The 22,927-nt window shown below is 45.1% G+C and overlaps 1 protein-coding gene across 2 annotated transcripts; it reads right to left on the bottom strand.

Moving 5' to 3' along the window:
- Positions 1-868: 868 nt before the first annotated feature.
- tle3a (TLE family member 3, transcriptional corepressor a) lies at positions 869-19,929 on the bottom strand. 2 transcript variants are annotated; one of them, XM_067589898.1, is made up of 21 exons: positions 19,346-19,929; positions 18,634-18,796; positions 18,029-18,129; positions 17,832-17,895; positions 16,349-16,393; positions 12,181-12,243; positions 11,813-11,917; positions 8,056-8,260; positions 7,647-7,654; positions 6,008-6,130; positions 5,868-5,918; positions 5,619-5,771; positions 5,017-5,149; positions 4,729-4,904; positions 4,515-4,588; positions 4,176-4,425; positions 3,385-3,632; positions 3,112-3,259; positions 2,850-3,000; positions 2,546-2,622; positions 869-2,244 (listed from the first exon to the last, which is right to left on the bottom strand). In XM_067589898.1, exons 2-21 carry the CDS (start codon positions 18,655-18,657, stop codon positions 2,137-2,139), a joined length of 2,307 nt encoding a protein of 768 aa, XP_067445999.1. In that variant the 5' UTR covers positions 18,658-18,796; positions 19,346-19,929; the 3' UTR covers positions 869-2,136. The 2 variants fall into 2 exon arrangements, with proteins under 2 accessions (XP_067445999.1, XP_067445998.1); XM_067589897.1 differs by lacking the exons at positions 7,647-7,654; positions 8,056-8,260; positions 11,813-11,917; ... (4 more) ...; positions 18,634-18,796; positions 19,346-19,929 and having other exon boundaries at positions 4,729-4,901; positions 6,008-6,158.
- Between the last annotated feature and the right edge of the window lie 2,998 nt (positions 19,930-22,927).

Here is a 22,927-nt window from a genome sequence, read left to right as displayed (position 1 = left end):
GAGCCCGTGAGAGCGGAGCATGGCGGCTGGCTCCATGCTGAAAGCATCCGGCCCCGCTTTTATAATCTAACAACAACATCTCTGAAGAGGCAGCCATATGAAGGGCTCACAGCTTCACGCACAGAGTCCTAGAAGAGCCTTGCTCTGGAGTGGAAGGACTGGGCCATTCACCCCATCCTGCCTAAAAAGTACTCAACTACCAAAAGACCACTCAAGAGAACTCAAGAGCAGTGTTTGCGTCATATTTCTGAAGTGACACTGCATGAAAAGTCTGCCTTATTTTATCACTTCGAGACAGGCTGTGTGGTTTCAGTTCTGCCTCTATACAAGGATACAACCCTAAAAAATGTGGAAGCTGACAGTGACCACAGTTAGTTACAGTACACTGTGACTCTGAAACAAGTTCATCCCTCAAATATTAATGCTAACTCAGTAATTTCTGGGTTAAAGCTGCAGCCAGAGGCCTCTAGCAACTTCTCTAACAGCACCCAGAATGTCTGCAGTTCTCCTGAGACGGTTGTCAACTCCTGTCTGGATGCATTTACAGCCATTTACTGATGTACTTCCATTTACTGTCAAGAGCCTATGAATAAGTCTGTATGTACTGTGCAGGTAGATGCAAACTAGAGCAAAGAAGAGCCCTTCCTAGCAGCACACAAGATGAGGAAGAGTTTGAGGCCACAAATTTGGTTTTCAGAGAAAAGCTCAGGCAATAAAACTCAACAACACTGATTAAACCAGTTCACACTCCCTGTCCTGATTACAGCACAACAATTAATATTAATCAGCATCTATAAATCTAAAACTGCCCAACACTTCATTCATGCAAGAGTAGCAAGGCACCAGCACTAGAGAAATTCAGTCATGATGATTTTTATATAAAAACAGTTTATTGATTTATCAACAACTGTCAACTGTACAATCCTTAGGGATAATGACACGTGTATGCTACACAGTCTAATGTGTTTATGCAGAGACCATTCCTGTCTATGAGAAGGTTTGTAGTGGAATATTATGAAATACTGAAGAAAGCAAACAAAGCATACCCAAAATGTCAGATGTGGTACCGGCTTTGCCTGCCACCTTTATGAGTAACTGTGTCAGTCTTGTATATCAGTTACAGACAGTCAAACAAGAGAGGCAATGATGAGCTCTTATAGACTGATGACTAAAGTTTGATGGGTGAAGCAATGAAGAGTCATACGATAGTCGAGTCAAAACAGGCTGAAATCAAGTCACAGCTGCTTCTCCATGAAACCCATCAGTCCTCAAGTTGATAGTTATCCATTTTCATGTTGAAAGCAGCCAGTGTTCAGGGATAGGTCTTCATCTCAATGTTGAATTTCTGCTGAGCAGGGCCAAAGGGTAGATGTAAGTGGAAACCATGATTTTCTTCTTCTTCCAGTCTGAAAAAAGAGCATTTCCAGAATTCTCCACTGCTAAAATCCATGGGACAAACGTCTGTGTTCTGTGTTACAGCAAATAGCGAAAAAAAGGCCGTTGTCAAGGAGAAAAAAAAATCCAAATTAGATTTCCGAAAAGGTCATCCTGGACAACGAACATGAAAAAAAAGCAGAGGAGGGAAAAAACTGAAATAGAATATCCTCTTACAAAGTCCTAATCTAATTTCCATCCCCAGAGGGGACAGAAAATCACGGAGAGAACAAGAAAGAACCATCACAAGCGTAACTGGACACCAAAATATAAATCTATAAAAGGCCTTTTATTACTCCATTATGTACACTTTTCACAGGACCTCCAAGGAGAAGCTCCAGAGCGAAGCGCCGCTTCTAGTTGTGTCATGGAACTTTATCTCCACATTAAAAAGGACGAATAAAAAAGAAATATCCAACAAACAGAAAAACAGCAAGACATTATTTTCTTCTTAGTGCCTTTGGGAACTGCACTCGCTGTACAAGTGTTAGTCGTATGAGTGAGGAAGGGCAGAGCCAAAAGGACACAACATCCAGGGCCACAACAGCGCCAACATCCATTTCAGTCTGGCACTGCCAAACTTCCCGCCCATCCATCCCGGGGCTGCAGGCAACATCCATGCTGTCTGTGTGAGGGAAGGTAGATGGAGGAAGAGTCTACTGTTCCTGAGCATCAGCATGCTCCGATACAAAGCAGTCTGTTCTAGTAGATCACTTCATATACAGTGGCCTTCTTGTCACCAGAGCCTGTCACAATATACTTGTCGTCTGTTGAGATGTCACAGCTCAGGACAGATGAGGATTCCTTGGACTGTTTGGAGAAAAGAAGATTAAAAAAAAAAACATTTTAGTCTTGGAGGCAGTTAACATGCTCAACTACATTTGAAGTTAAGTGGGGAAGATTAGCTGACTACAGGGCAAGATTAGATTGCAGTGACATCAAGTTCTGGCCTGATGCCCCTCAAAAAGACTTCTTTGTCAGGTCAATAATCCAGGTTCAGTTTTCACTGATAGGAGAATCCTGTCAGACAGCGGTCGCTGTGCCCTTCCTCTCAGAGACAACTGTGCATACTTTTGGACTGGCTGCAGACAGAGAGTATTGATCTGCATACCTGGAATATGCTGGCGCCATAAGGAGTCCTCCAAGCATTCAACAGATTGTCCTTCCCAGTGCTTACAAACCATTTACCTGCAAAGAAAACAACAGTGCAATCAGGTCTCCTTGGACTAATAAGTGGTGGAAGAATACCTACAAATGAAAGATTACTATAACCATGAAAGCACAATAGGCATTCAGACTGTAAAAAGCGCACAGCAGTTTAAGCACTAAATAAAATAGGAGAGGCAGAGCCCCTTTCAATTAAGTAAAGTAAGCATTCTCTCCTCCTTTCTATGTGTGTGTGTGTGTGTTCATACCACAGTAGGCGAACTTGAGGGAGAGGACGCAGCTCTCGTGCAGGTGGAGCTGATACTTGTCAGGCTTTGAGTGGTGTAGCACCTCCACATTGCTGCTCTCCATGCCCACAGCCAGCCACTCGCCAGTCGGACAGTAGCCCAAGGAGAAGATCTGGGAACAGGACAAAGCAGTAATTACTGACAGTTCCGGTACTCATGTGAATCCGCCCTCCACAGTACGTCTGTGTTTGTTGTCCATCATCTCAATTTTACATGGTTGTACCTGTGAAGTGAAGTCATGCTGCTGCAGCTGTCGACCCTCCCTCAGATCCCAGGAGCGAACAGTGTTGTCGAGACCGCCTGTCCACAGCTTGGTGCCGTCATGGGATATGTCAATGCAGCTAGCACCATCCGTGTGACCCTGGAATTGCCTACAATCAAAGGAACAGAAGGCATACGAAAATTATTGACATCCTCTTTAAAATTACTCACACAACATCATTCCTGTTGCGGGGCCAAAGCCCACACACACTGTGAATAAGTGTCTTCTCCCAACCTAACGAGAGTCTGGTTGTGGAGGTCCCAGACGGCAATGTTTCCATCGCTGCAGCAGGAGAAGCAGACTTTGGCGTCGGGGCTGATAGCCAAGGCGTAGCACGCCGGGGCTGAGGAGGTGAGCTCAGCCTTGATGCGGGGTGTCTGAGAGGCCAGATCCCAGATGGTCAATGTGCTGGCCTCGCCTCCAACAATCAATGTGCGGCCATCAGGCAGCAGCTTACAGGAGCGGATGTAGTTATCCCTGTTCTGTTGCACAGAGGACAAAGCAAATCAATACATGTTTCAGGGCAGTGGAGCTCGAGAGAGATTTAGGAACAAGTCGGTGGGAAAGAGGATGAAAATCCTGCCATCATAATAAACCAACCAGAGGGCATTTTCAAACCTAGTCTGTTATGTGATAAACACGGTGAACAAGGTTTGTAGTTTGTTGAATTTACACAAACTTTGTTATGTTTATATTTCAAGCCAAATGTAATTTATTGGAAAATGTCGTGTGAGAGTTATTGTTTCCTTCCTTGGTTGGAACTTTGCTGCCAAAAGTACTTTCATCTATTGTACACAAACACTGAGTAAAAGCTTCAGCTGCATTTGTGTACCAGTGCATATGCCGTCAGACTGTCAGTGGGGTGTGTGCCTGTTGTGGTCCACATGTATAACAAAGGATCATCCCATTGTTATTGGAATGAGGTTTTGTATCAACAGTTCATACCTTCCATAACAACCACACAAAAACAACAAGGTGTAAGAATATTGTTGATGAGTGAAACATGAATCAGCAGCAATACTCACCAGACAGTCCAGTTGGGACACGGGGCTCTTGCTGCCGGGTTGGCTGATATCCCAGATTTTGACACAGCCTTTGCCACCAGTGTAGACATGGCGTGTGGGGTTGCTAATGGTAACAGCACACACAACCTCGCCGTGGCTCAGCGTGTTGATCTGACGGGCGTGGCGTGGAATACCGGGGCCGATCAGGGCATCGGGCGGGAAGGGCACGGGCTGCATCTGGCCATCTGCGCTGACATGGAAGGAGTAAGCCCTGAAGGAAAAGACGGAGCCATGTTAGTGTTTTGTATCCTTGCTGTTTTTAAAAATGTATGAATACAGCACATTAGGTGAGATACTTACGGTTTGCCACCAGAGATAGATGTGAGGCTGGCTGGGAGGCCTGGGGCTCTCATGTGGGTGTGAGGATCAAACCCCTGAAAGATGACAAAACATCTGAATAACAGATCTGCTTTTGGCCAGCACTCACAGTCAAATCCACGTGGTATTCTTAACTGTACTGTGCTTTCAGGTGATCCTTTATACAACCACATAAAAGAACAGGAAGGGGCGTTACCATAGGGGAGCGTCCGTAGGCTGCAGCTGCTGCAGCACTCATCTGAGGAGAGATGTGTAGACCAGCATACACACCAGGGCTAGTCAGGCCTCCGTTCATTTCATGATGGCTCATCATGGCAAAGGGGGTAGGGTAGGAGCCTGCGATGGACAGAGGGGTACGCAAGGCTGGGGCTGCTACAGACAAAGACAGGAAAACGATACTGGTATTTAACATAACAGTAGATCAGGGGAAACGGATGGAAAAAGATTATCTCAGTTTCTAGAGAGGAAAGAGAATGGTACCAACCAAGAGCCTCCATGCCTGGTGGTTTGCCCAGGATGGGTCTGAGCCCGGGAGTGGAGCTGGTGCCAGGGGTTGGGGCATCGTTTCGTGGGGTGGGGGTGTTTGACTTGAGGCCAGGCGTGGAGGATTTGTCGTTCTGTCGAGGGAATGAGAGAGCAAGCACATTCACAATCCCGGAAAACCAGGCACTGTGCAGACTGACAATTTGAGAGCAAACTGAACTTAATCCAATCTAATTCTGACAACCCTCATAGTCCTGCAGAGCCATAAACTGCTATTTATTCTAAAACCTATTATGGCCACAATGGAGATGGGGCCGTTTTTATCCCCTTACTACTTTGCCTTTAATCTTTTAGTGAGGCAGAGGGAAAAAATCCTGGAATAGTTAAATACATTGAGCTATTAACAGAAAAGACCTGACTGATCCTGATGCGGGACAATATTATCCCTGACGTTTAGTCATGCACTTAAAGCACCGACAGCCATTCCTAATCCACTGCAGAAAACGTCCTAGATTTATTTGCACATATCCCTTTGCTCTCTCTGCCATTTTCATTTAAACCCCTTTCTGGCCTAGTTTGTTCCTAACTCTCTTGGTGTCTTACATGACTGAGCTCCTTGGCCTTGGAGGACGGGGTGCTTCCAGAGGATGCCACTGATGCAGGGCTGTTGGGTGTGTCCTTCTTTGGGGGGCGGGGCTTATCGATGCCGTTTTCAGGAGGGGAGTGGGCTGGGCTTGCCCGAGGGGTGGCGGGATCCTGGAGAAACGCAGCGATAGATTTGGACGCTTATGTAACAGCTTCATCAGAGCGCATGTCAATATGCAATTTATGATTACATGTTGTAACGCTCACCTCATTAGACACATCCACCACCAGGTCATCGCTCTTCTCTCCGTCGCTGTCCTGTGAACATAATTAGCAAATGAGTCGATCTCTTTAATGAAACCTTCAGTCTTTGTCTCAGACCACAGGACGACTTATCAGTGACTCACATATCTGCTCATGCTGTCCTTTTCCTCCACTTTACGTTTCTTAGACTCCAAACTGTAGTCAGAGGAGCTGCGGTGCTTCTCACTGGCTGTGCGTAAGCTTTCTGACGGGGATATGGAGTTATTCTGCAAAGAGAAAACCAAACAAAGGCTTTATTACCATTTCGTCTTCCATCGTAAAAGAGAGCAGTGAGTCATTCATCTGTTACAAGTTCACAGAGAACACACTGTGCCAATGCAAACACTAAAAATGCCTCATTCACACAACTATAGATGCCGCAGACTCTTAAAATGCAGCTGTAGGACAGCTCCAAACAGTACCCTGACACCAGCCAAGCCCAATCTCACACACAAGCCTGTCCCTGGCCACACAACAGAATGGGCCGTTATCTGAACTGAAAGGAGGAGGGCTTGTTTTCTAAGCTGGGCTCCCTCCTCCTCATAACTGGACAACAAACAGCCTCACAGGGACATGAGCAGTGTGTTGTGGCTGAACAGAGGGCCTTTTCTCCGGAGTCAGTCAGGCTAAGCGTGAGAGAGAGAGAGAAAGAGAGAGAGAGAGAGAGAAACTGTATGTTGTGGGCATTGATTGCTGTAGCGTACTTGGGCACCATGTCAGCTCCGGCTTTGAGCTCTGATAAAGAAAGAGAATCTATATCCTGCCAGTGGGCACGGCAGCGTGGGACAGACTGGTGCTTCTTCATGGAGCTTGCCTGGCCACACAAGCTGGGACAGCTCACTCCAAACGCCAACAGAACGGGAGGAACTGGGCAAGTGTCCAGCGGCTTTCACAGGAGTTTGTCATTTGCCTGTAAACTGCCAAGTCCTCCTGATTCCCTCTGTCCCTTCCTCTGAGGACCAAAGCAACAACGTGGACTAAGTCAGCGGCAGCCCAGAGTACTGAACAATGGCCGATGGACTAGCAGCCTGGGCAAAGGGCCACTGTCTGCATAATGGCTGACCTTTAAAGAGATGCTTAGCGTGACTCATTAACCAAAGTCACCACTCTGCTATCAGATGACCTGGGACAAGAGCACAGAAACAAAACAGGCCTGCTAATCGCCCCAGGAGTTCCATTTCTTCAGACATGACTGCACCCATTCAGCTAGCCCAGTCTACAGAAACACAATCTCACGGGCCCATCACAAGCCATCAGAGATTGCAGCCGTTCAAATAAAACGCTTTAGCAGGTCCACCCAGACAGGGTGGAGAAGAAGAAAACAAAACAATTCTCCATTTGTGATCATAAATATTCATCACATGCCAAGGAGGAGAAAGAGTGAGCTGGTAAACAAGCGAGACAGTAGAAGGGATCAAATAAATCCTTTAAGAAGGGGAAGTCCAAGTCTTTCTTTAATTGTGATGAAATTACAAGGCTTCTAATCTCTCCAGCATGATACCAGTCATTTCCCTTCTGGATTAAACACACAGGACTTATATTCCAAATCTCATTTCCCATTAATCATTTTATTGAAAGCTGATTACAACAGAGCATGAATTTGGTGCTAGCATGTGGTTAGCAAGAATTTTTACTTGACGTTTGCAGTGGAGATGAAAATGTGATGATAAATTATGAAACCAACAGGCCCTGCAACAACAACAAAAGAAAAAAAAAAACAAGGTTGCAGGTTTGGTCACTTACTGTGTTTTCTGTTTCGTAGACATCACAGTTGCGGCCGAGGTGATGATGAAACCGAGTGGAGCAAGGAGAAAAACAAGTCAGTTAGCATATCATAACAGATGCTTGTGGCTAAATGTGTGAGAATCAACTGTAGGGCACAAGGCCCCTCTTATCACCGTGTGTTAGAGCTGTTGAATAGCTTATACAGTCATGGGCTGGGAATGTACCAGCTCATTACCCAGACAGAATGTGAACAGACAGGATGAGCTCCTCACCTAAGGGCCCTACGATTCTGCTTTAGAGACTGAGAAGCATGTCGCAATAAATTGTTTTTTCCCTGTTTAACATCTATTCTATAGTATTCAAATGAATATCAATTTTTCTGAATAAACGGGGTTAAGCAGCAATACGCCCGAGCTTCACTCCTCACCTCTGTGTTCCAGATCATGGTGGTTCTTCTCATCTTTCACTGGGAGGTGGGCTTGACTGCCGAGGGCACCTAGTGCTAGCAGGCCTGATCCGGAGCCTGTCACTGGGGGGATGCCGGGCGGCTGCAGGCCTGAGGGGTGAGGGGGCAGCTGTACTGGAGGCCCGTGAGCAGCGTGGGAGAGGTGCTGTGCCTGGAGCTGCTGCTGCTGTAAGTAGACAGGGAAATGGACAGACAGACAACAAGTGGGTTGGAGGGAAAAGGCAAGGAGAAACCGCGCACTAAACATGAGGCTGATCAGTTAAACCCCGGATGATATTAGCACATTCACACATCTATTACTGTCAGGATCAGACAGCAATCCCCCCCCCTCCATGCTATTTCTATACCGGGCCAGGGTGGCATAAGCCCTAGATCTGCTCTGAGGAGAGCAAAAGTTATGACTAACGATCAACTGCTCAACACGTCTAATGCATGAGACACAGGGATCGAGACACTCAATCATACAGCACTAGTAGTGTATGTGGAGTTACATAATAGGACTATTTATCATACTGCATTAAGGACAAACAGCAAAACTAAGTTTGATTCAACCAGCGCTTAGTACAGAGGAATCATTTCACTTCAGGTAGTGTATCACAAACTGCAGCACCACAGCTCTCCTGTGCCATCAGTGAGTTGAGCAATCCTCTTAAGGAACATGAAGCTGTGTAGGAATCTGTCAGCCTGTGGGCTAAACAACTACCTGCTTTCTAAACGCTTCAAAAACACAACCAGCGTCTATTTACTCCTCTCATATTCACATTCCTGGATTAACAGAACATGAATCATTTGCACAACCCAACTTAAAAAGACTGAAGGAACGCTAAGTGCCAGGAGCTGGCACTCCTTCCCTCTCACTCTGAATATTTGAGTGTGTGTTTGTGTGCGTCTGGAAGGCTGCTGTGGGAGCCAGGACCAGGGGTCCCATGCTGGCACTCAGTCAACCCTCCAATATTCACTATCAATATTTGAAAGGCACAGGGAAATGGATGGGAGTTAAAAGGCACTCAGCATGGAAGTAAGCAGTTTAAAGCAAGGTTAAATAATACTTAGCTAGACACCAATAAAAACATCAGCAATTTATTACCCGTCTACGAGCCAGCTGAATAATTCAGCTGCTGTTACAGCATGCACCTCCTCTCTTTTACAAGATTGACTTCAATCATTGACCATTTATTGCCATTTGAAGAATATTACACATTTGTAATGACAGAGGAGGTGGAACAACACACACTACAATGTGGTGGACGTGCCTAACACACATGGTTAAAAACACATTATTCATTCAAATATTCAGTCACCAGCCTGAAAAGGGCACACACTACCACAATATGTCCTTAAAAATTCTGTCTGGAGGGGCTTTATAATTGCTTCTATCCTTCTGGATTATCTGCCCTGTAGGTAGAGAGGACTACATTGGAAAAATGGTGGACAGGATTTTAACTTACAACCTTGTCCTTTGCTCCATCGGGCAGATGTCAATCCAATTACAAAATGTACCCAGGACAGAGAGAGAGAGAGAGAGAGAGGGAGGGAGAGGAGAGCAAGAGAGAAAGAAAGTGTGTTATAATATTGTGTCCATGAGGGAAATTAAAGAGCCAGTTCATTGGCAGGGGAGAGCCATCCTTGCTCATTGTGTTTAATGAGGCACTGATGGGTAATATGCATGGTTGATCAGCAAGAGCCCTCATTAGAGGGCCATAAATGAAGACAATAATAAATAAAGAAAGGAGTCTGGCCTATTTCCTCTAATTTAATATTCTAAGATAAAGACCTACTCTTTGCCCCTTTTTTCTCAGACCGAGTATAGCTACAGAAAAAAAAACACAGACACACAGGCAAAACTGAGCAAATGTATTAGAGTAATCTCCAGCGTACCAACTAAACTAACTACAAAGAAATGCACAGCACTTAGGCAGGAAAAGTGCTGTGCAACACGCACAAGCCCTTCAAACCCAGAAATCCATTGACAACAGCATGCTACATACAAAACTGAGCCAGTGTATGATATTGATATTTGTGGATGCCACTGACCATGACAGCAGGATGGGCAGCTTGCTGCTGCTGTAAAAGAGGGCAAAACGTGGTCAGGGCTACAGCTGCCCTCTCTCCATTATTATATGCTGTAATTAATGGTGTAATGGACAGAAGAAATCCGTTTAACACTCTTTAAAAAGCCATTATGAGGCCTTCTCCAGGTGGCCACTCAATGGGCGATGGCTTATCTGAACTACTTCTCGGTCGACTTCGATATTTTGTGTTTTTTCTAATCAAACAGGAACCGCCACCAGTCAGGTTCATCTCAACACATGCAGCTGCCCTAGTTGCATCCTATTAATGGCCCTCAGCCCCATCAATAAGACATGCAGCTGGCTCCTGGATGCTGCCTGTCTGCCTGGCACGCTCTTTCACCCCACCTTGCCTTACAATATGCATGAGGATTTTGGCATGCCTACAGAGCTTCTCCTCGATGAATAACTAATGGAAAGGTATTCGTAAAACATACAGTAGCTACATTTCCACCTCCTCTGACATGAGCAACCAGCGTGACGTGGGTGGAGGTCTCGGTGTTTCATAAAATAGGTCAGGTGCCAAGAAGGACCACACTAAAGTCATGAAAGGGCCTGTCCAATGTTTCATAAAGGGTATGTTTTTTAATGCTACTAACTGTTAATGAGAGACAAAAACCAGCACACAGCAACAGTGAAAGTATCAAAGCCAAAAATGCCAAACGTAGAGCAATATTCCAGTATTATACTGTTTCAAATATGGAAATCCCACACGCACACAGGAAGGAGCCAAAAATCTGATTTGCTTTTCTAAAGGAACAACTGCTGCTTGCAGCTGGTCGGCTTTAGTCAATGTGTAATAAAGCATCTGCTTCAGTCCAAAAAATAAAAAAACAAACAGCTCTCCATCACCTCACCTACTCAGACAAATTATAGGGAGCAATTATCCTGGAACAAAAGGTCACCAAGGGGGCATTAATTGAATTCCAATATGTGCCTCCAGCCTTTAGCGCCGGCCTCTTACGCATGTTAAAGACTCTGCGATAGCATGAGCTTTTGGATTGGAGAGTGAAACCAATCACTTCTGTTTTAGGAGAGCAGCTGATCAATGAGGAGCCGTTGGTGTTTTGAAGCAGTGATGAACACCAGCGTTACACTGCTGTGGTGTGCGATGAGAGCTGCGCGGCGGAGCTGTGATGGCTGACTGCTGTCTGTACAGCCTCGGCTAGCTTGCAGCGCTGCCTGTGTTCTGCTCACCCTCAGCCTTTTAATTCCCACAGCTATCCAGGTCAGCAGTGAGGGATGAGGCTCCTCGTTAAAACCTTAGCCAATTAATGCAATACAGGCTGCGAAGGGGATTCTCAAGAGCTCTCAGGCTTGCATTTATAAACACACAACAAGGCAGCGAAGATGCCACTGAGACCAAAGCTGGAGCAACAGACCAGCTCTTGAGATCTACACTTGCTGTGTATATAGTTTGAATTTATTGCTTAAGAATATATGAGAGAAATATATTAACACTTTTATTTAAGAAGAGGCAAATCTGCATTATTACTTTATATCACATAAAAATATAAATCAACAGTTCAGACTACTCGGTGCATGCAAAAGACAAACTAGAAAAAACATATTTAATGCAAGTGACTATCTTGAGAACAGGTTTACCCTAGACAAGGTCAAATAAAAGGAATAAAAGGGGGTATACACACGGTGAGAGGCAGATTGGGAAGTCCACGTACCCCGATGATGGCATTCAGCTCGGTCATAGTCACCTGCTTAGCCCGCTCCACTGCCTGAGCAACCTGCTGTTGGTGCTGTGGGAAGACATTTACAAAAAGAAGATTGGAACATCTATCACACACCCACACTCACTTATCTGCGAATTTCACACTTCATTTTCATAGCACTGCTGCAATTTTAAAAGTGGGGGCAAATGCCACACACAATTACTCGAAATTGCTTAACCTGAACATTTTTTTTTTTTTTTAAGTAGTATCTTTAGAATTCAGGCAACAATAAGAGACTTTATTTTAGCACTAAACTGTGACAGTGTTTGGGAGCCGCATTCACAACTCACCTCTTGTGACAGGAAAGGCATAATTTGAGCTAAAATTGCGTTGAGCCGTTTGGCAATCTCCGTCTGGAAAACAAAAGAGGAGCAAAATGAGATGGTAAAGTATGAAACAGACAGTGACTTCACATAACCCCGCCTTTAATGTTTACACCGATTAAGTCAATTACTGCAGCAATCAGAACTGCTTGACTCAACATCCTCTAAACAGCGTGATATTGACATTTGAAATATTTAAAACATTAGGAGAGCCCAGGGGGATGGAGCACAGCTGTGCTGAGAGTGCACTCCATGCTAAACGGATATGAGCAGGCAGAGTGCTGCTGTGTTGAGAGGATCTTCTCTCACTCTGCCCTCCTTCCCCTCATCTGCAACTGTGCTGTCCTGCAGTTAACCTCAGAGTTAAACCACACAACCACACCCCAGGAAGTGAAGCCCACTAACCAGGCTTGACTGTTTACTTACATGTGACGCTGTAGGCAGTTTACATTTAAAGGTTATAACTGTAGATTGAGCAAAGACTAGAAACCAAAATGACCTCAAGGTTAACACACCTCAAATCTGTGATCAATACCATTAGAAGACAGCCCTTAAATGTTACGAGTGCAGTCTGCTACAGCTCTGCCTTTCCAAGACTGAGGCCTGGGCACATTACTCTCTGCAATCATCCGCCCAACCCACCACCCTCCTAGCCTCCCATCCATCCACCGAGCCCTGCCTCCATTCTTCTGCTTGTCTACCAACTGCCATGGCAACGGCTGCAGCCCTATCTTGCTGGGATCATTATGCAAATGGCACCTCTGCTTGACCGTAACAGGCTTTAAAATCATATTACGTGCTTGGAGGCAGGTCATTAAATTGAATTTTCAGCCTGTCGATCACATGAATGCAGCAAATGAATGGTGGATAAAAAGAGCAATGGGAGGAGGTGTGCAGAGGAGGTGGGGTGGGGGGGTGGGGGGTGGATGTGATCTAACCCCCTCCCCTGTAAAAACACTGCACAGCCGGCTTGCTCTGCCTCCTCTCTTTCTTCCAGGGATGGGAGATGAGGCTCTCAGGTTCAAGCTCTGCACTGGGAGCAGAAAAATAACAGTGCCAAAGCTACATCATCTATGGAATTTATGAGCTGCAGTTCAACCAGGGCCACTGCGGAACACAAACACATCACAGGGATTTTCTCAGATTTTTCATTTTGGAGCAGCACACACAATGTACTTTGCAGACCGCCAGCTTATTTATTACACATGGCAGAAATGCCAGGCAGTTTTGGCAGCCAGACGTATTACCTCTGAGCAGAGCCAGAGAGATTGGAGAGTAATGTCCAACAGAACGAGACCTGCTGACCCAGGCTGCAACATGGATAGCCACTTAGCCGGGCAAGCCAGCAGGACAAACAACAAGCCGAAGATAAAATATCCGATGAAACAAAGTAAAGCCTGGGATCAGAGGCAATAATGTGAAACAAATATATGGCAGCATGTCATACAGAGAGTACAATAGTCCATAAGATAACACTGTTGATTAATGTCAGCGGACGAGAAAGACACTGAACTCCATTCTCATCTGACACACAATAAATGTGACCTACAACCAATAAAGCAATGAGGGGGTTAGATAAAGGTTTTATGGGCATTAGTATTAATGCAATGTAGTAAGTGCTCTAGAAAGAGCTCAAGAAGGCCCTCAGAAACGGTTAAAAAGCTACAGAGCCTATATAATCCATGTTTGTTGAGATAAGCCATGTCAATAGCAGTCGAACATTTGACAGGATTTGTGAAAAGGCCTTGAGCGCACGGTCCATTCCTCTGGAGCTTAGTGTCATGGTGACAGCTGGCTGGGAGAGGTCAGGAGGTGACTGATCCACTGCGCCCTAAACAACTGGCAGCCCCTGCACTCTCACAACACAACATGCAAATACATGGAAAAGGCATCGAACTCAACTCACCATTGCTGTGGGAGATTTTTTTTTTTTTTTTGTTCTGCTGGCAGATAAAAATGAGGCTGTTGTCACTTTAAGTAGATGACAGCTTGGCCCTTGAGAGGCCAGCTTTGCGCTGCTGCTACACAATTACAGGTACTCGGACCTGTGTAGCACCACTTTAAGAGCACTCTCAGGCTGGCTTGTCAATGGTGTGCAGAAAGGTATTTGCCTGTTGCTATCAGCAGTGGGAAAATAGAGTCGAGACACTGATGAGTATTAAATACAGCCGGAAAACAACTGGTAGCTCTGGTCACATGATCCATCTATAAACAATACTTGACTAGTCAGATTTAGAGGGCCCTTCAATTTGTCCAAGATGACAGCGTTGCCCGTTTCCTGATTTTTCTAGTAGCAAGAAAATTAGAACAGTACTTCACTCGTGTCTAAGCTGAAAGTGACGCATGTTTCCTCCAAACTCAGATGTTGCACAAAGCCTCAGTGCAGAATAAATGTCTTTTTGCTATTTTAAGTAATCCCTATTGATCTGTTCTCAGTAAAGCCAAAAATCTGCCTGAATGGATGCATAGTTTACTACTAGGATTAACCTTGTCAATCATAGCAGTCTGTCAGGTGATTTTCTTGTACAAAGGAAGTCTGTGATCTTAAAACAATAAACTCATTCTAACACAAACAGCCCTCTATATCATGCCTTATCATAAAACACAATAACTCTCAGTTTATATGAGTGGACTTGACACCCAACAGTTCACACCCTGAAGTTATTATAATGCAATCCAGGATCACTGGATATGGGAGCATTGATGGCTTGGCTCTATTGTATGACCACTGCAGACAGTCCGCTCGCTGACCAAGTTTTTTTTGGCCCTGGGTATGGCAGATAGTTTGCTACTTAGCAAATGATTCCCGCAGCCGTGGGTCTCATGTCTGTGTTACGACTGCAGGTAACAGCCAAATCTGATTTAGCCTTACCAACACCCAAGCCTCAAACCCTGTGGAGCACTTGGAAACAAGCACCAGATGATGGTAATTACCGGCTGACATCACGCGGCAGAAATTAGCCGTTTGCTTCTACATACTGTCACGCCTGTTAGGGAGGGATCAGATAACACTGCCACATCAGTCCATCTGAGCCGTGCTGGTGTGTGCATTCTGAAATCTGAATTATGTCCCTGCGCAGTAATGAAAAAGGCACAGTTAGAGGAATGGATTTCCTCACTATGGAATAAATCTCCTGGCAGGAATATAATATGCCTATGTGCATCCAATAATCCATCCCAACTCTGCCTGTTAACCACTCCCCGTCTTCTCCTCCTCCCCTGCCTGAGCCATAAGCTGGGGGAGCTGCAGGGACGGGGCCCACACTGTTTGCTCACAAACACGCCGTTCAGCAGGTTAGGGCCCCACTGATGAATTATTCAAGCGCTTCCATCAGCTCTGTTGAGGTTCCTGATAAAAGTCAGGCGCTAAAATGGATCAGTCGATTAACCTGTTTACACAGAGCTGGGCTGTCGTCCCTCCCCCAGCTCTATTCTCCAACTTGTCTCCGGCTCCCATCCCCCCCCCCTCCCTCTTTCCTCTAGTTGGCGATAAGTGCCTGACAGAAGCTATCAGAGCGACCCGAGCCCTGACAGACATGTGGCAGTGTGACACACGGCCTAGACACTGATGGATCACCCTACCACACCAATCCGCCATGCCTCCAACACTGTCATTAACCAAGCCGGGCTGCTGCAGGGGAAAGGACAGCCTCACTGGTTTAAGAGCAGCATGCATGGGAATCTACTCACTCATACAATCATTATCTCTTCAAGCATCAATGTGATTGATCTATGAAGCAATAGGAGACAGGATCTTCTGATAACGATAAGAGCACTGACATAAAAGGACTTTTGCCCTCCTCCTGTAATTACTGATCATCGCTGGCCTATCAGCAAATGCTTCATCATTAAGTCAAAGGCCAAGCTTGCCAAAGTCTACGTTTAATCTTATCAAAAGGCTGAGACAAATCAAGGCTTTACACCACTGGTGAATGTAAATCTAACTGAACAAGTGGTGGTAAAAGTTTACCATTATATTGCCTTGTTTACGTGCGGTAGATGTGTCAGTTTACAGCCTATTACCGATGCTCGGCTCAGTTCACAGCCTACGAGCGGCTCCTCCTGGGTCTCACATCCCCTGACGCTGTGGAAAACCATCGAGCTGAAAAATATGAAGGAACATGATGGTACCTACCTGTTTGTGCATCTCTATGTTCAGCCCGTAGGACATCTCATAGTACTGAAATGAAAGAAGAGATTTTAATGCGATTAATGACGTCAACCATTTACTATCTGTGCTATGTAGGCAATTAATTTCCTTTTTTCCCCCGTTAAACATAAGTAGCTTGTTTTTTTTTTACTCATAATCATGATTTAAATGTAACTAACATGCTGTCTACAGCCACAAATCAATATTTTAAATTGATCACTACACTAATTACATCATCACATGGTGTTGAACATTATGATGAAAAACCTAAATACAATCCAGCATCTTTGGGCAAATGTGATAAACTTTAAGATCAGACACAAAAGGAGCTCTAAGAGCAGCTGACAGTGGATAGCCAATAAAACGATATTTTATTTATAGTGTGGGCGCAGAGAAGAAAAAAGGTTTAGATTTATTGATCAACATCTTAAGCCCTCAGATCTCCGGGATGTCTATTTACTTAACGTAACGTGATTGCTCAACACTCTTGATATTTCAAGCCAGGTCAGTCTGTCTGGCTGAAATGTAATCCATGGAGCCCACAAGTGGCAGCCAGGGCAGAAATGGCTTTCCAGTCAGCGTCTATTTGATGAAGCCAATGCATTATTCAGTCCATTAGCTTCTTCGAAAATTACTCTCAAACAAGAGAGCCATTCTGTCTGAGATCAGAGCCCCACAGCCGTAGCGTAACCTGACACCCAGTGCTGGCTGTGGGATACTTCCCTACATGTTTACCTAACCTCCTCCCTGTCAGGCTGACATGTTGTTTTCCTGTGAGAAGAATGTTTAACTTAAGCCTGCATGTATTGGTTTAAGTCATCCGCAGTGTGTTTACCTGGGACAACAGAGTACACTAACACAGAAGAGCCCTCTGATTGCGTCACGTCTGCACTGAATTCCTGCATCACGGGCACACCTATGTTTTTCTAAAAGGCTGCTAAAATAAAAGCTAATAATTTCGGTTTACACAGAAACTGAGGTCGACTTAGTGCAAAATAAACTGCAGCATGTTCCACGTCCTCCATTTTGTTTGCCGTGGTGCATTTTTCCCACACACTGCTCTCTCTGGCCCTCCACCATCAGCTCACACCTAATTTATGGCCATGCATATGTCTGAGTGTGGAGTCTCCTAGGAGAATAATCAGATCAGCACACACAGAGGGCAAGCTGCAGTCGACCCTTGGAGATCTGGGGGCGCGCTATAATGGAGCCTCAGCCCACTGCCGCCTGCCTGTCAGGAAGAGTTCCTCCGTAACAACCAGCTACATCAAACACCCCCCCCCCCCCCCCCCCCCACCACCCCCACTCCACCCCCCCGGGGGCTTTCACAGGCCTGTACCTGACACTCAACCCGCCCTAACCACCACGCAGGTGATCACAATAGCCTGTCTCGCTCCACCCCAACTAGATCTTCAACAAGCCTTGCAATTTGGAACCATAATTGCTCCCTATTGTAACACAATCTTACCATGACATAGTGGCGCTGCATCTCCGTCTTCTCATTGGCCAGTTTGTCATACTCCACCTTAAGACTAAAATAGGAGACAAGGTGTCAATTTCAAGCGTCTCTATCAATGTCAATACCTCACTCACACTTAACTACCTGACAGCAGAGTAAAGAGGATTTAAAAAAAAACTGCAATTGAAAAAAATTGCAATGATTACCTGTGATACTGGGCTTGCAGGAACTGAAATTCATCTTTAATCCTGTCACAAGACTCTGCTACGGTGAATTTGAAGCCAGGCTGTCCAGGCTGATGTGGAGCCTGAAAGAAGGTTGTTAAAAAAAAAAACATCAGTGGAGCCACAGTACAAAGTTTTAATCATTTGTCGAAGGGAGCTGAATGGTTCACACATTAGACTTGTCGAAATAATATCTCCTCTGCAGTAAGTAAGATACTACCACACCAAAAGAGGAGCTACTATCTAACACCTCTAGCATATAATAACACATGAATGAGCGTTCACACTGGAAATGAATTTCAAAACTAAAATAAAACCACCACCTGTCCTCATGTTCATCATAGTTACTGTATGGCTGAGTAAATATTTCCAGGCATGCAAACCCCTTTGCATGAGTGCAAATCCTGGTGTGCAAGAAATGCACTGTAGTATAAGCATACAGAAATTTGATGAGCTGCGTTAAAGGGTGGAAAACGCTTTGCAGGGCAGTTTTCAGTGGGAATCGACACACTCAGGAGCCATGTCAACACCAGTGTTGTCAGATAAAAATATGTAAGCTATATAAGTATGGAGGAAGCGCTTCTTACCGGATGTCGGCCCTGTGGATACATCTTGAAATGTATCCTTTGTTTATCTCTCCAGTGTGTTCAGGTCCTTTGGAAAAATGGTTGAAATGTGCTCACAGCCACACACCAGTCTCAGCAGACAGGGGTTGGGGTTGGGGGGGGGTGAGGGGAGGTCGTGAAAATCCTGTGTTGAAAAATGACGCGGTTTAATCTCTGGACGGAAAACACACAGTAGGCTATAATACAGTTCAGGTTGTTTGTCACCAAGTAGCCAGAACACCAAACTCATCCTCAATTATTAATACTGCAGTCAGTCACACACAATGTCAAAAAAAGCAGCAGCAGTCCAGCGCTCCTGTCTTCTTTAATGACCTTATTCGGTCAGTGGTCAAGCGATACACACACACACACACAAATCTCAATGTACAGTTTAAACTGATGCAAACACGACACAGACTAAAACTGAGTGGCTACTTTTCGCTGTTCAATTTAAACGCGTGCATTAAAATCGTTTGTTTGTTTTTTTGGAGAGTAGGGGACTCTAATCTTGACTGATGTTCGACAAATGACCAAAACCCCGCTCTCGGACGTCTACAGGCAGGCCACGACCGACAGCAGCTGGCTTTCACCTAATGTTTGATCCGCGGAAAGCGATGGAAACGGTGCGCTGTTGAGCGTACGCCCCAGAAAAAAAAGCAGAAAAAGGGAATCAACAGCTCTGGTAAATACATACCCGTGCGTGCGTCCTATCCGTCCGTCCGACTTTTGTTACTGAAGAAAAAACAGTAGGCTATAATTCATGCGTTTAATCCCTCCTACTGTAAGCGTGGTGGACGCAGATCTCGACAAGCATCCTCTCTCTCTCTTTCTCTCCCTCTCTCTCCGGAGCGCACCCAGCCAGACTGGGGGAGCAGTTGGGAGAAAATTTGGTGCGGTCGGGCTCGATCAAACTACTTTATTCTCAACCGCGAACCTCCGAGGAATGTGCGCCTTTTGTGGCTGGTTAATCCCAAAAAAAGAAGAAAAAAAAATCAATAAATATGCTTCCAAAATCTGTCTTCCGACTCGAAGAGGTTGGAGATTCTTTAAAAGCGTAACATGGTACTCTCCACAATCTCGCATTTCCCCCAGTTGTCCAGCTTACCCCGGTTGCCACACACAGGCAGCAGGGCTGAACTGCCGTGAAAGCGCCTATCTGTCCAATCGGATTACTCGGAAGGAATACAGCCACATCTGCCTATCAGAGAGCGACAGCCCCCACGTGGGGTGCAACGATACATGACATCATCCCGCGGATCCACAAGGCATCATCCGTCCGTCCCACCATGTACAACAACAACAGCAGCAGGCATTGATGTGCCGACGATGATATCCACATTTGACAGAGACGGCACAAATTCCACATCCGCGCTTCATTAGGTGTTTTTTTCTTGTTGTTTTTTTTTGCCCGCGCAAATAAAGTTGATGATTTTGTTTTGGGTGAGACCACCATCGGCGGGACGGGGAGGGAGGTGTGCGGTGCAACAAGCACTTTTAAAATGTGTCTCCCCATACAAGGAAAAAAAGGGGGGCAGAGATGGGTTCTTGTTTGTACAACGTGGTTGTAAAATGTGAAACGATGTTCCAGTGAAATATCCAAAATATCTCCCCAAATTAGAAATGTTCGGGTTAAACTCTCCCCCACCACCTCCTCCCAACACATACACGCCGTGAAGGGCACAATAATGACCAATCGATCGACGATATGCACTAAATTGAAGCTATACGGGGCCGATATAACACACATTTTTAGCCTTTAAGCTTCGCGTGATTCTTGTGCAACACACCCGCGCGCCCACCTATCAGCATTTTGGGTGATAGTTGCACTGCGGGGAGAGAAGAGATGATTGCCTTTGTCTGATACGAACATCAGCCATGTCTGAGCGCAGCCTCTCCGCCTTGTTTTGAAGGTTCAACTCTACCCCCACGTGGGACTCCTCTGCGGCTTTAAGGCCTCTCGTCCAATGGCAGCGCGGTGCACTTACTCGCAGGCTTCCCATTGGCCCGCTGGCGTCGAGCCTGTCATTCACGGAGCAGCGTTGTCAATCAATACCACGCGGGGTCAAGCGCTGACAAATGCCTGTGCTCCTCGGTCCTCTGCCTGTGAATAGAGCCTGGAATGGCTGCTTAATTAGCTTCGAATGGCTTTTCTCTCCAGTTCAAACAATCTGTTACCACCACGTGGTAATGAGAGCCTACATTAAACAAAGGAAGAAAGGAAGCATGCAAACAGTTGTAACATTACAACCTGTAGTTTTCCTTTACATACGGGCCCATGTAACTAGCAGACAAAAGGATTTTGTTTACCTTTATCACAAAAAGCCAATCGACGTATTCTAACATTAAACATGGGTGAGAATATAGTCATTCTGTATGTATGTATGGATGTAGTGCTTCCACAATCAAACACCAAAAAAATAGAAAAAAATAAAAAGGCACTTGTCTGCTTGTTTTTATTGTCGGCTGTGATAACAAGCCTGTGAAATGAAGAAAAACAACACCAGATGCATAAAAAAGGCAGCTTAATTATATTATCTCCAGTCTTTTATTGTGTAACACACACTTCTACGCATACAATACTGTACTTATGGTCATGCTGATAAAGCAAATTTAAATGGATGTCATGAGGCTGGTCTTATAGTTCACTAATTTGGTCTGTGAAGTGACTAAAGTGGGAAAACAACCAGCCATGCTTCACACTGGCTATAGTAGTAGTAGCATTTTGGGAATGCAAAGGTCATTTTGTCATGTTAAGGTCTGAGATTGCCCAGCAGTCGTCTACTTGTCATTCTTGTCAGCCACCTTGAGGATGTGGGATAACTGTGTTATTTCCAAAAGTATGGAGGCAGTCTGTGAGAAACTCAAGCACACACAAGAGCTGGCGGGCTAATCTCAGCCAGGCACCCCCTCATGCTTTTCAATAGAGAGTGCTTGGATTAAAGGCAACAAAAGGCCGGGCCAAACCCCAGGGAGAGGGGGCCCTCCGCCCACTGAGACCCCCACACTGTTTATTTACACGGAAACCCCAGCCTCACTGAAACTCCCACCCTCAGGCATTACACACTGGCCTATTTGCAGAGGTGGCTCTAATTCTTGACAGAGCAGGGATTGTCCTCACTCCTGCCACTTTGAACTGAGTAGAAACCCGCTTTCCACATAGCTCAGATATAGCAAGTGAGCAAATATTTTGCTTCTTCCACAGAACAATTACTGCGGGGTCATATTGTCCAAAGCCAGTTATAATTTTCACACCCCGCATGTACTTCTGTGGAGAAATTGCTCGTATTCCTCTAGGCATACTGTGTGAAATCATGGTTTTGCGGCCGTAGAACGAGAAGATCAACGGTACGGTGAAACGATTTATCATGAACCTATACTGGATGTTTTTGGAGATTACACAGTATTGGCTCATTAATGTGACTCGCAGTTAATAAATGACTGGGCCATTTTTCTCTCTCATGCAGGCTTACTTTCCTGTTCATGAAGCAGAAAATGAGGTCCCTGTTACTGCAAAGGCTGGGGTAGTATTGCGATGACTTACACTTCAGGGTACTGGCATGCTATTTATATGGCGATGCACACAGACATACTGCACATTCACAAACAAACACACGCATGCTGTGTATCACAGGTGGCGTCACTCACAGGGAGGAGGCAGAAATTCACAAAAACGCACACACACATACACACACGTGCATGCACACACATTCCATGCAACAAAGGGCCTACAGTGTGTAGTGGCAAGATGAATTGCCTCTACTGTATTATCAGGGTGACTCATCAGACAGTAACCAATGAAAACAGGATGAAAGTCCTTATCAAAGGAGAAAAATGCAGACATGGAGAGAGTCTCAAAACAAAAAGATGAGGTCTTTGGCAGGAATCCTGAGCTGTACTTAGCCTTCGGCTGAGGGGGACAAAGAGCCAATTGCTACTCACTACTTAATATTCTCTGCTATCAACAGTCCCTCACTGATAAATATAAGTACGGACATTAATAACAAAACTGTGCATTGTAGATTTTCCTTAAAACTCAAGTAGGGTTAAATATTTTCTCTATAAGTTCATGTTTCTGAAAAATGTGTCTTGTATGTCTTTGAAAAAAGTGCAGAAAGTGTGTTTCCACAACATATTTCACGTTACAATTGCAAGTCAATTAGCACTGTACTGCTAGTTAGATTTGAATAAAATAAAATTAGACACATTGTATGTAGAGTTAATGCAAATGATTATTAAAAACAGTACGTGCTCTATTATGTGTTCATATATCAGACTC

This window comes from Thunnus thynnus, chromosome 5, assembly GCF_963924715.1.
Source record: "Thunnus thynnus chromosome 5, fThuThy2.1, whole genome shotgun sequence".
Lineage (NCBI taxonomy): Eukaryota > Metazoa > Chordata > Actinopteri > Scombriformes > Scombridae > Thunnus > Thunnus thynnus.
Note: the sequence above shows the minus strand (reverse complement) of the source record. Positions and strands in the feature narration are given on the sequence as shown.

Excerpts from the sequence above, each read along its gene's own strand:
- tle3a (XM_067589898.1), bottom strand. The coding sequence starts at position 18,657 with ATGTATCCACAGGGCCGACATCCG. Across the intron at positions 12,244-16,348 it reads ACATAGAGATGCACAAACAG|ACGGAGATTGCCAAACGGCT; the intron begins GTAGGTACCATC and ends TTTGTTTTCCAG. Across the intron at positions 4,426-4,514 it reads TCTATCTCTGGTGGCAAACC|GGCTTACTCCTTCCATGTCA; the intron begins GTAAGTATCTCA and ends CTTTTCCTTCAG.